Raw genomic sequence first — 12,196 nt, forward strand, 5'->3', positions numbered from 1 at the left:
GGCGCGCGCTGCGTGTCCCCGACACAGCTGTGCGACGGCGTGCCGCAGTGCCCCGACGGCTGGGACGAGGGCGCCGACGTCTGCGGTGAGCGCCCCGGCCCCACGCGCGCGCAGCGCAGCGACCGCCCGAGCACCCTGCCCCACCTTGCCTCTGCACCCTTTGGCTGGCGGTGGAGAGTGACTGAAGTCCAGGAGAGTCCAAGTTGGCGCCTCCTATGCCTCTTTGATCTTTCTCAGGACCCTTGGTTCGGAGACGTTTTGCCCTCCCACCCAGGCCCAGGGAGACAGGAAAGAGGCTTCTGTCTTTGCCCACATTTGGGCAGGAAGGGCTGAGAGTGTGCGTAGCGGGTCGGGAGTGGGTCTGTTCGGAGGGCTTCTGCCCCCAGTCCCTGCCCGCCAGACCTTCGTGCACCTGCAAATGGGTCCTTCAGCCCTGGCACCCTGCCCCAGGCCTGGCCCCACACTCCAAAGAGCTTTGAGCTGGGAGCTCCCTGGTGGGTGCTGCCTCCACCGACCTTTTCCTCCAGCGCTGGGCAGGCTGCCAGCCCACTGCAGGGGTGGACAGAAGGGACAGGAGGACAGCAGGTACTTATGGCCCCGGAGGGTCCACCCAGCTGCCCCTGTGCCATGGCCTCTTTCTGGCTCCCCGGCTGTGCTTGAACCTGGAGCAGCTCTGCAATGGGGTCCCCGACTGTCCCTAGGGCGAGGATGAGCTGGGCTGTGGTATGGACACTCTCTTCCCCTGAGGGAAGCCATGTAGGTGTGGCCCCGGAAGGTGGCGCTCACTCCTTGCAACTGCATTTTCTCTCCTTTCCTGGAAGGGTTGTTGGCCCTAGGAGGCCCCAACAGGACTGGGGCTGTCTGCCCAGAATACGCCTGCCCGAGTGGAGTCTGCATCGGCTTCCAGCGGGTGAGGGTGGGGAATGGGTGTGGAGGGGCAGGGCCATCTGCACCCCGAGAAGAGCCCTGACCCCTTCTCCCCGCCAGGTGTGTGATGGACAGCCTGACTGTGAATTGGCAGGGGAGGCAGGACCCTCTCCGGAAGAGCAGGGATGTGGGGCCTGGGGCCCCTGGAGCCCGTGGGGGGCATGCAGCCAGACCTGTGGACTGGGGGTGCAGGGCCGAAGCCGCCGCTGCTCCCCTCCCGGCCTCCTGGTGCTCCAGCGCTGCCTGGGCCCTGAGCACCAGGCTCAGGCTTGCTTTACTGTGGCCTGCCCAGGTGAGGGCCTGGGGATGGGATGAGGGGGACAACCCTACCATGGTGTCCCCTGCTGGCCCTGTCCCTCTGCTTCTCAGTGGATGGTGAGTGGAGCTCCTGGTCGCCCTGGTCTCTGTGCTCTGAGCCGTGTGGTGGCACCATGACCCGGCAGCGGCAGTGCCACCCACCCCAGAATGGGGGCCGGACCTGCGTCGCACTGCCTGGGGGCCCTCACAGCACCCATCAGACCAGTGAGTGGAAGAGAGGTGGGCCCGGATGGGCGGGAGCTGCTGGTGGGAGTCTGGCCCTGTGTCAGTCACCTTCCTGACCTCGGACCTCTGCTTCCCGCTTTCTCTCAGAGCCCTGCCCTCAGGACGGCTGCCCTAATGCCACCTGCTCCGGGGACCTGGTGTTCCGGCCCTGTGCCCCATGCCCTCTGACCTGCAACGACATCTCTGGCCAGGCCAAGTGCCCACCTGATGGGCCGTGCAGCAGCCCAGGTAGGGACTCTGGCTCTGGGGCTGCAGAGGGGAGGTCTCTGCACGGGAGCTCACTCTGCCTTCCCTAGGCTGCTGGTGCCCAGAGGGGCAGGTGTTGGGCGGCACGGGGCAGTGTGTGTGGCCCCGGCAGTGTCCCTGCCTGCTGGACGGCGCCCGCTACTGGCCTGGACAGCGCATGGAAACCGACTGCCAGCTCTGCTTCTGCCGAGAGGGGCGGCCCCAGCGCTGCCGGCCCCACCCAGATACCGCAGGTGGGCTCCTCCCCAGGCCACCCCCTGGGCTCGGCCCCTCCCAGCCCTCACTCTCCTGGCCCTGACTCTGGGCTGTCCCTCAGTGAACTGTGGCTGGTCCCCCTGGTCCCCCTGGGCTGCGTGCCTGGGCCCCTGTGGGAGCCGGAGCATCCAGTGGTCCTTCCGGAGCCCCAGCAACCCCCGCCTCTCCGGCAGAGGTCGCCAGTGCCGTGGCATCCACCGCAAGGCCCGCAGGTACCCACAGCGCCCCAGGGACCTCGACCCTCACCTCAGCCCCACCTCCCACTTCCCGCAGAAGGCAACCCCCCACGGACCCCAAATGGGAGGTCCCCTCCCCAGCGTAAACCCCAGGATCTTGGCACATGTTTGGGACCCTTGGACTCTCTCTCGTCAGTTTTATTTATTTAGTTTTAAAAGAATTATTTTATTTAACTTTATTTATTTTTAATTTGACCAGAAAGGGACAGAGCAAGAGCGAGAAAGAGAAGGAAAGTGAGAAGGCAAGCTGCCAGGTCCGGGACTCAAACGGTGGTCGGCCATGTGGAAGTCCAGCGCCCTTAACCACCATGACATCTGCCAGCCCCTCCCATTTCAGATTTTTTTTTTTTTTTGAGAGGTTTTTGCTATAGGGCACGTGCGCTCACCAGAAAGACAGAGAGAAACAGAGAGACAGAAAGCAAGAAACCACCCCCGAGGGGGGATGGCCAACTGCAGTTGACTACATGGGAGTTCAGTGACATAGCCATTATGCCAACTGCTGGTCCCAGGCCCCTCCCATTTCAGTTTTATGCCCCCTAAGTCCAAAAGAAGGAGACAGAGCCCACCTATAGGGCTGGGCAAATCCCAGGGCAGAAATGGGTCCTCTGGTGCACCCCTTGGGTGCTGGGGGAAGCTGATGGGGCTTGCAGGGGTCACAGCTGTCTGCCTTACAGACCCCTCTGGCCTGGCCCACTGCCTGCAGGGCTGGCACCAAGTGCTTCCTGTGCTCTGGGCCAGTGGCGGTCTCTTGGTACGGGGCGGGTGGGGTTACAGGTAGCCAGACGTCCCAGTTCGCCCAGGACTTTCCTGGTTTTATCACTGAAAGTCCCAAAGTCTGGGAATCCCCTCAATCCAGGCAAGGTAGGAGGGCAGGCCAGCCCCTGACTGGCCCCCCCACTTCCCAGGTGCCAGACGGAGCCCTGCGAGGGCTGCGAGCAGCAGGGCCGGGTCCACCAAGTCGGGGAGCGCTGGCGTGGGGGCCCCTGCACGGTGTGCCAGTGTCTGCACAACCAGACCACACACTGCTCTCCGTACTGCCCGCTGGGCAGCTGCCCGCAGGTGGGCACAGGGAGCATGGGGCGGGCGAAGCTGGGGTGTGGTGTGTGGGAACCAGGCTCGGGAGCTGAGGGGGTGGTCAGGTGGCCTGACGTCTGTGTCCCCGCAGGGCTGGGGCCTGGTGGAGGGAGTGGGAGAGTCGTGTTGTCACTGCGCCCTGCTTGGTGAGTGGTCTGGGGTGGCCAGGACCCCAAGGGAGGAGGGGCTTGCAGGGGCTCAGAGAGGGGCCAGAGCAGCTGGGTCCCGGGTGCCTGTCCGCCCTCCCTCCATGCCTGCCTCTGTGCTTTCTGGGCTTTCTCCCCTGACACCGCCTTCCAGGGTGCCCGCTTTTCTCTGGTTCTGCTGGGCCAGATCTGATTCCTCTCCTGTTCCCTTCAGAGCAGCCAGGACACGGACTTTTTCAAGGCCATCTTTGGCTGGAAGTGAATTGTGCACGAACTAGGAAATACAGAGGCCCCAGTCAGTGCATTTATGGGCCCAGCTTCCTCTCCCTGTAGGGCCACCCGCAGGTTGCCGAGGGTAGCACAGAGTCAGCGTGTGGTTCAGGGTGTTCGCTGCACAGGTTCACTGCTGAGCAGTGACTAGACCAGCCCACAGGCCGCTTCCGACCAGAGGCCTCCCTCGCTGAGGCCCCCAAAGCTACAGGAGCCTGGGGGCCGGGCCGCTGGGCCCTGTCTTGCAGCACCGATGGACTGCTGGTTTTTCCTGGATTCTCGACATAGCCCGAGGGAGTGAAACCCCCAGTCACACAAAGGGAAGCCTGGGGAGGCCGTGGGAAAGTGCCCAGGCAGTGAGGAGAGGCCTGAGTGCCGAGTCTGACCTGGAGTCCCCCACACAGGAGAGAGCCAGACAGTGCCCCCCGTGGCTGCTCCGGTCCCCACCCCTAGTCCCCAGATTGGACCCACTCTGGTCACCTACGTTCTGCCTCCTGCAGGAGGTAAGGCTGTGTGCTGTAGTGGGGTGCTGCAGGGAGCAGATGGCTGGGAGGGGCTTGCTTTCCCCACAGCTCCCCTTGGGTCTGGAAGTCACCCCATCCCATGTCTCCCCTGACTTTGCCCTTCCTGGCCCGTCCTATCCTGGGCCCGGCTCCCGCAGCTCCCTCACTAGGCGGGAGGCCCCTGCTGCCCTCCGCCCTCCTGCCCAGCCCCACTCTCTCTCCTGCACCCAGCTCCCTGCCCTTCTTCCCTGGGCCTGGCCCGACTGCCCGAGGGGACCCTGTCTGCATGGTCGCAGCAGGTGGAGCCCCCCACCCTGGCTGCCCTCCTGAGGGCCCCCACCGAGGAGTCGCCCAGCACTGAGCGGCACACCCGGCACCCCTACCTGCAGCTGGACTTGCTGCAGCTCCGGAACCTCACTGGTCAGTGGGCAGGGGCGCCGGGGGGCGGGGGCAGTGACGGCGGGCTTCAGGGGCTCTCTTTCAGTCCTGGCTCTCCTGCAGGCATCGTGGTGCAGGACACTGGCTCTGCTGACACGTCCGTCCCCAGCTTCTCCCTGCAGCTCAGCAACGATGGCCTACACTGGCATGACTGGCATGACCTCCTGGCCCCTGCCAAGGTCAGTCTTCCTGAGGCCCCTTTGTGGTCCCATGGTCTTTGTCCCTGGGTCTTCCAGTCTCCCAGGGGACAAGGGGACACCCCCGAGTTAGGAGGGGTGCACCTGGTGCGCAGCAGGGACTGCTCTGGAGCTGAGTTGGGTCCCACTGTCAGGTGGGTGTGGGAAACAGCAGTAGCTCTGTCGACGGGCAGAGGAGCACGGCTCTAAAGCAGCCTGCGGGAGCTAGGGACGGAGTTGCCAAGTTCATCGAGGGCCTTGGGTCCCCGGCCCACACAGTGGTTTGTGGGGAGCCAGGACCGTGGGCACACCTGTGGGCATGGCCTGGCCCCTGCCATCAGGGTACCCCAGCCCAGCGGAGAGCTCGGCCCAGGACTGGACCCTGCAGGGATGCTGCCCCCCAGGAGGGCATGTGCCATGCAGGGGCAAGCCTAGCTGTGAAGGGGGGGCTTGCCTGGGCAGAGAGGGGGGACTCAGCAGTGTTGCAGCCAGGAGGAGGGGTTTGCACAGATGCCCTCTGCCGGCAGCCTTCCCCTGGGAGCTGGACATTCGGCCGGATGGTGCAGGCCAGGCACGCCCGGGTGTGGCCACACTACGACCCCCTCATCTCCCCACGCGTGGAGCTGCTGGGCTGTGAGCCAGGTACAGGCTGGGCTGGGAGGGCGGAGGGTCCATGGAGCCTTCAGTGATACGCCCCACGTGCAGAGTCCCCACCGGCACCCCCTGCCTGGGGACCGGGCACTGCTGTGCCAGTGGGGAGTGTGCCCTGAGCGGGCCCCCAGGACAGTGCTGCGGACTGCAGGGATGGCTCTGATGAGGAGGGCTGTGTGCCCCTGCCATCTTTGAAGATGAATCTTTTGCCAAAACATGAGCCTGTCAATACCCTTTTCACGGCAGCTTTCGGGAAGCTCAAAGCCAGTTCATTGCACAGCAGAAGCAGTGGGTCCCTCTGCTGCGGTGTGCAATGACTTGTTTCCTCCCTAAACGCCTTAGTTTACAGAGAGTGTGGACTTGGAAGTTGTAACACGTGTCTTAAGAACAGAGTACAAATCAGACATGAAAACTAAAGTTTCTCCTATTTTCAAATTGTTCTTGTGCTCCTTGGACTCCTGGATCTGTGACCCCATCAGAAGGGGGTGTAGTCCGCGGCACCTGTGCTTCTCCTGCCCACCCAGAAGGGAGCTCCTCCTGGGGAGCTCCCTTGTGGCCCTCACTGCTCTCCTTCCCTGCAGAGATGAGGCCAGTGAGTCCCGGCCCAGCCTCTAAGGCTCCACACCCGCGTCTGGAGGGCTCTGTGCAGGTGGTGACGGCCACCCCCACCTCCCAACCTGAGGTCGAGGCCCTGCAGCCAGGAACGGCAGCTGTGACAGTGGTCCCCTGGCACCCAGTGACGCCAGTCACCCCTGCTGGTGAGATGCCCAGCCCTTCTGCCTGCGTGCAAAGCCCGTGTGAGCCCCGACGACTCCCTGTGAGGAGGACAGTGGCCCTGGGGTGGGCCGCTTCACTCAAGGTCTCACAGCTCAGGGTCATTTTGGGAGGACCAGGCCTAGGACCCAAGCCTCCTGATCCAGTTCACTCCAAGAGGTGCAGAAAGAGGTGCCCCCAGGTGCCAAGAGGAGGGAGGCTGAGCCCTGCTGGGCGGTGGCAAGGGGTGAGGGCCACTGGGTCTCCAGTGAGCTGGCTGTGGTGGTGCCTACAGGCCAGCATGTCACCCTGGGGCCCTTCCCGCCCGTGCGGTGCAGCCCTGGCCAGATGCCCTGTGAGGCGCTGGGCTGCGTGGAGGGGGAGGAGCTGTGTGACGGGCGGGAGGACTGCCTTGACGGCTCCGACGAGAGGCATTGTGGTGAGCTGGGCACGAGGGTCCCTGCCCACGTCTAGGTCACAGGGGGGACCTGGGAGAGGCTCAGGGCAGCAGGGAGTGGAGAGAAACCGAGTGGGCAGACGGAATGTTGTCTCTGCGGGAGGCGAAGAGGAGGAATGAGGTCGACTGGGTCCCAGCCTGTTTTATAAACCTGTCTGGCCTTCAAGGGTGTGTGCAGACCAGAGGCCGCGACGTCCCACCCTCAACGGGAGGAGAGCATGGGGCAGGGACTGCGGGAGGCACTGGGGGCCGCCCTCGGTCTGCGGCTGAAGGGCTCACGTGTGGCTCTTGTGTCCCCAACCTGTGGGCAGTGAGCACGGAGCCCTTCACGGTGCCCACCACTGCCCTGCCTGGGCTGCCGGCCTCCCGAGTCCTCTGCTCCCAGAGTCAGCTGAGCTGCGGCAGTGGGGAGTGCCTGCCGGCGGAGCGCCGCTGCGACCTGCACCCTGACTGCCAAGATGGTTCCGACGAGGCCAGCTGTGGTGCGTGCCAGCCGGGCGGGGCTGCCCTGGGGGCCCTGCCCCTGCGTGCCATCTCTGAGCCTGGCCACCTGTACCCTGCAGTGGACTGCGTGGTGGCGCCCTGGTCTGGCTGGAGCGGCTGCAGCCCCAGCTGTGGCCTGGGCCTTGTCTTCCAGCGCCGGGAGCTGCTGCGGCCTCCCCTGCCAGGGGGCAGCTGCCCACTCAGCCGGCTCCGCAGCCACGCATGCTTCTTGCAGGCCTGCCCAGGTAACACCCCCTTCCCAGGATCCCCTCTGCTCCCCAAGGGAAGGCCCCTTTAAGTGGGAACCCATGGAGATCCTCATTAGGGAAGGGTTGTACTGTCTGTTAGGACCCCAGTGGCCAGCTTCCCTCTGGGATCCAGGAGGACGATACCTCTACTTTTTCATTATTTCTTTTCATTGCCGTGGTTGTGTGTGCTCGCCAGAGAAAGGAAGGACAGGGGGGAGCGGGGGAAGAAGCCGTGCCACCAGGGGCTGTCCTGCAGCACCCCGTCATCTGTCCCTGTTGGGATCAGTGCACGCACACACATGTGCCCATGTGGTTTTCAAGTCACTGGGGCTGGGATTTGAACCACAGTTGGCCATGGGATCCAGCTCCCTTAACCACTAAACTACAGGGCTGGCTCTGCGCTGCCCTTGTGATGTCACCCTCTCGGACCCCAGGAGCGCTTGTCAGGAAGCCTGCCCCCAGCCCGTCCCTCCTTTCCTGGTCCGGTGGCCTTACCCTGGAGTCTCAGGTCCATCCCGTGTAAGCCCGGAATAGCGAGCTGCGCCCACCTCGGAGGCGCCCTTGAGGGTTAGGGACCTTTGCCATCCTGTGCGGTGTGTTGTGCGACCTCTGGTCAGCTGGCTGCACCACGGTCCTGGGCTCCATGCTGAAGGCCTTGCAGCTCCTAGTTCCCTGAACCTGAGGGAGCGACCCCACCCCCGTGCATTTCAGAGAGGGACACCCCACATGGGGGACTCTTCAGCCGGCCCTGGTTTTAGCTGCCCTACTTCTGCCCACTGTCACCAGGGGGCGCCCTGCTCCAGGATTCGCGCGGTTCCCTTCCTTTCCCAGGGATCAGAGCTTTAACTCTGGGAAACATCTAGAGGGCTCTCCTGGGGACACCACCTTGGGATGGTCTCCGGGGACAGAAGTGGAGGCCCCGGGCACTGTCCTCACAGCCTTCCTGGCTGCGGCCGGGAGCTCCGCCCGCTCTCTCTGAGTCTGTGTCCCCTTGGGCCCTCCTGGCTGGCCACGTCTTCCCTCTGCACAGTGGCTGGGGCATGGGCCATGTGGGAGGCCTGGGGACCCTGCAGCGTGTCCTGCGGAGGTGGCCATCAGAGTCGCCGGAGGAGCTGTGTGGACCCCCCACCCAAGAATGGCGGTGCACCCTGCCCCGGGGCCTCCCAAGAGAGGGCGCCGTGTGGCCTGCAGCCCTGCAGGGGTGGCATGGGTAAGCCAGGGCGTCGATGGGCCCCCATGGTGCGGGCGTTTGGGGCAGGTCTCGGGGACTCCTGGTGCCCACCTCACCTGGTGCCTGTCTCCAGACTGCGGGCCGGGCCGAGTGCACGTCAGTGCCGAGCTATGCCAGAAGGGGCTGGTGCCCCCGTGCCCACCGTCCTGCCTTGATCCTGAGGCCAACAGGAGCTGCAGCGGGCAGTGTGTGGAGGGTGAGGCAGACTGGCAAGCCGGGTGTGCGGGGTGCCCACGGAGGCCGCAGCCCTCGGCTCCAGCCTCCCCAGCCTGCTGCCCCAAGGCTGAGCGCCCTTCTCCCCCTCCCCATCACAGGGTGCCGCTGCCCCCCGGGGCTCCTGCTCCAGGGCGCTCGCTGCCTGCCGCTCTCCGAGTGCCCCTGCCTTGTGGGCAGTGAGCTGAAGCAGCCGGGCGTGTCCATCCTCATGGACAACTGCAGCCAATGGTGAGGGCCGCTCATGGTGGGGCTGAGTCCAGGCCTCCGGGGGGTGACCTGGTCCTCCTCGGTCTCCCTCCTTGCAGCACGTGTGAGAAGGGGGTGCTGCTATGTGAACCAGGGGTCTGCCCCCTGCCCTGTGGCTGGTCCGCCTGGTCCTCCTGGGCCCCCTGTGACCGCTCCTGTGGCTCCGGAGTGAGGGCCAGGTTCAGGTACACTGGGGGAAAGGAAATGGGGGCTCCCAGGCAGGCCCTGGAGCGACAGGGTGGTGGGTGGAGCAGGATGAGAAAGGCAGGAGTAAGAGGCAGGGAGAGAGGAGAGCCCAGGGCTGCCTCTCTCCCCAGGTCTCCCTCCAACCCTCCAGCAGCCTCTGGGGGTGCTCCATGCGAAGGAGACAGTCAGGAACTGCAGGCCTGCCATACAGAGTGTGGGGCGGGTACGGCCGGCAGCCCGCTCCCTGCGAACGAGGGCCTGCTGGCCACCCCAGGTGGGTGTCCGAAGCTCCTCAGTTGGGGAGGCAGTCCCTGTGCTGGCCTGGGCAGGGACCGTGGGGAGCAGGCGAGGTGGGCCAGGGTGCTGGGCAGGAGCACTGTAGCCAGCAGAGGTGCCAGGCTGCTTACCTCTTTCCACTGCTGGGTGCCCTCAGCACTGCCAGTGCCAGGGGAGGTCTCTGCAGGGCAGAGGGGCGAGGGAGAGGAGGAGGTTCAGGCAGCGAGAGGAAAGGGGGCCAGAAGAGAGCGGATGGCAGGACCTTGTCAGGTGTCCCCAGGGACTCTGAGGTTTCAGCATGCAAGGATCTGGCTGGTGGATCTGAGCAGGCTCCATGGAGGCTCTGCTCTTGGGTCCTGGTGCTGGGGAGGGAGAAGGGCGCAGAGGCTGTACTCTGAGCCCAGAGCAGAGCAGCACTCCCGGCCCTCATGAGCCCTGCCCTGCCCCCAGGCCCCACAGTCCTGCCAGGGCCCCTTAGCAATAGCCTGTCCTGTTTCCTCCCCAGAGGCACTGGGCTGGACGCCCTGGACAGCCTGGTCCCCCTGCTCCCTGAGCTGCCTTGCCCCTGGAGCAGACCTGGGCTGGCGCAGCCGTTCCCGGCTCTGCCCCAGCCCCGGTGACACTTCCTGCCCAGGAGAGGCCACTCAGGAGGAGCCCTGCAGTCCCCCTGTGTGCCCAGGTACATCCGCCTGGTGCGTCCCAGGCACTGGGGTGGGATAAGGAGCAGAGAAGACCCAGCCCTTGAGCAGGTTCTGAGCACCCAGCGAGGGGAGGAGTGGAAGGCCAGCGCACACCCAGCTCTTAGTCTCAGCTTCTCCCTGCCCCGCCACCCCCAGGGGGCCAACCTATGGTGTTTGGGCAGCCCTAGAGGTGTGGGTGTCGGGGGTCTGCACACCTGCAGCTTGGAGCCCCCACACCCATCGCCTGCCCTGTCTCTGCCCCTGCCTGTGACCTTGGACTCTGCCCTTCCTGACAGTGCCACGCGGCTGGGGTCTGTGGGCCCCCTGGTCCACCTGCTCAGCCCTCTGTGACGGAGGCATCCAGACGCGGGGGCGCAGCTGCTCTGGCTCGGCTCCAGGAGACCCCACGTGCCAGGGACCCCACAGTCAGACTAGGGACTGCAACACGCAGCCCTGCACAGGTATCACACTCCTGCCCGAGCTCCGGTGGCCATGTCCAGCCCAGCTCCTGGGATGGGGGCTGTCCCTCCCTCACCTTTGCCTGTCTCTGACCTCAGCACAGCGTAAGGAAGCCCTGTGGGATTCCCAGGGTCACCTCAGTGCCCCCTCCACCCACCGGGGACAAGGCCTGGCTGTGGCCCAGGGCTCAGTCTCTCGGCCCCTGCTGGGCGTGGCCTCCTTCTCAGGAGTGGCCCAGCAGGGCGGGCTCCTCCGAGGAAGTCAAACTGGCCTTCCTGGGACCACCACAGCCAGAAATGTGGGGAGTGCAGCTGGCCTTGAAGGCCCGGGCCCTCCCCGCTGTCCCTTCTCCGAGCCCTCCTCCCTGCTCAGGTGACCCGTGTTCTCAGGCCCTGCTCTGGATGTCTGCATTAAAGCAGATTAAGGCCCTGGGCCTTTCCCGGTGACAGGCTGCATGCTGGAGCATACCCATGAGGGTGGGCAAGAGCAGGAGCCTCCTCATTTCAGTCTGCCCACAGGCTGTGGCCAGTCACCTGCAGGCAGGTTCCCTCCACCCCTCACTTCCCTGACCGTCCCTCCTGCCCTGCCCAGACCACTCTGCCTTTCTGTCCAGCCCAGTGCCCAGGGGACATGGTGTTCCGCTCCGCAGAGCAGTGTCAGCAGGACGGGGGTCCATGCCCTCGCCTGTGCCTGGCACAAGACCCTGGGGTGGAGTGCACGGGCTCCTGCACCCCGGGCTGCGTCTGTCCCGCCGGCCTCTTCCTGCACAATGCCAGCTGCCTGCCCCGCAGCCAGTGCCCCTGCCAGCTGCATGGGCAGCTCTACGCGCCCGGAGCGGTGGCTCACCCAGACTCCTGCAACAACTGGTAGGCCGCCTGCAGGAGGGGAGGCACGGTGCAGGGACGGGGTGCTGGTGGTTCCAGAGGTGGGCAGGTCTAGACTCATGCATGGACACATACACGTGCTCACGTGCTGGAGGGGTGTTCATCATGTCTCCACTTCCCCACGTCAGAGCAGCCATCAGGCCAGCTGTGGGCCCTGGGAATGCTGGCATGAAGGAGGAGGAGCCTGGCCCATGGGTGTCTGTAAGGGGCGGTCATCTCACTTGACAGGGGAGGCCTGGGCCTCAGACAGTTGGATCAAGCTGTGCTGCAACTGGAGACTGGCTGGGGCGTCTAGCCTCCACTCCCAGCATCTCCTCTTCCTCGTTGCCCAAAATAATCCTTTCCCTGGGGTCAGGGGGTTTCTGCCCAGAGACCTTGAAGCACACAGTACTCAAAGTGACACCTGGGTCTGCCAGCAGGGAGCGCTCAAACCCATTTCTCTTTTTTATTTCATCTCATCTCAATTTTCTTCACTCTTCATTTTCTTACTTTCTCTCTCTTTCTTTCTCTCTCTTCTTTCTTTCTTTCTTTCTTTCTTTCTTTCTTTCTTTCTTTCTTTCTTTCTTTCTTTCTTTCTTTCTTTCTTTCTTTCTTTCTTTCTTCCCTTCTTTC

General features: G+C 64.5%; 1 protein-coding gene across 1 annotated transcript in view; it reads left to right on the top strand.

The window, feature by feature from the left end:
* The window catches only part of SSPO (SCO-spondin), a 65,554-nt gene that overhangs the window by 15,453 nt on the left and 37,905 nt on the right, over window positions 1–12,196 (top strand). Inside the window, 25 exon segments of the mRNA XM_027766664.1 lie at window positions 1–85; window positions 822–910; window positions 988–1,219; window positions 1,297–1,449; window positions 1,558–1,698; window positions 1,767–1,949; window positions 2,033–2,183; window positions 3,113–3,266; window positions 3,373–3,427; window positions 4,102–4,200; window positions 4,432–4,620; window positions 4,702–4,817; window positions 5,342–5,456; window positions 6,047–6,223; window positions 6,514–6,657; window positions 6,987–7,157; window positions 7,239–7,403; window positions 8,437–8,616; window positions 8,711–8,833; window positions 8,952–9,081; window positions 9,159–9,284; window positions 9,417–9,508; window positions 10,067–10,240; window positions 10,538–10,702; window positions 11,314–11,566. The exon segment at window positions 1–85 is cut by the window's left edge and continues 37 nt beyond it. Coding sequence (XP_027622465.1) covers window positions 1–85; window positions 822–910; window positions 988–1,219; window positions 1,297–1,449; window positions 1,558–1,698; window positions 1,767–1,949; window positions 2,033–2,183; window positions 3,113–3,266; window positions 3,373–3,427; window positions 4,102–4,200; window positions 4,432–4,620; window positions 4,702–4,817; window positions 5,342–5,456; window positions 6,047–6,223; window positions 6,514–6,657; window positions 6,987–7,157; window positions 7,239–7,403; window positions 8,437–8,616; window positions 8,711–8,833; window positions 8,952–9,081; window positions 9,159–9,284; window positions 9,417–9,508; window positions 10,067–10,240; window positions 10,538–10,702; window positions 11,314–11,566 — 3,662 coding nt within the window.

This window comes from Tupaia chinensis, unplaced genomic scaffold (genome assembly GCF_000334495.1).
Source record: "Tupaia chinensis unplaced genomic scaffold, TupChi_1.0 Scaffold143622_1, whole genome shotgun sequence".
NCBI classification, from domain to species: domain Eukaryota; kingdom Metazoa; phylum Chordata; class Mammalia; order Scandentia; family Tupaiidae; genus Tupaia; species Tupaia belangeri.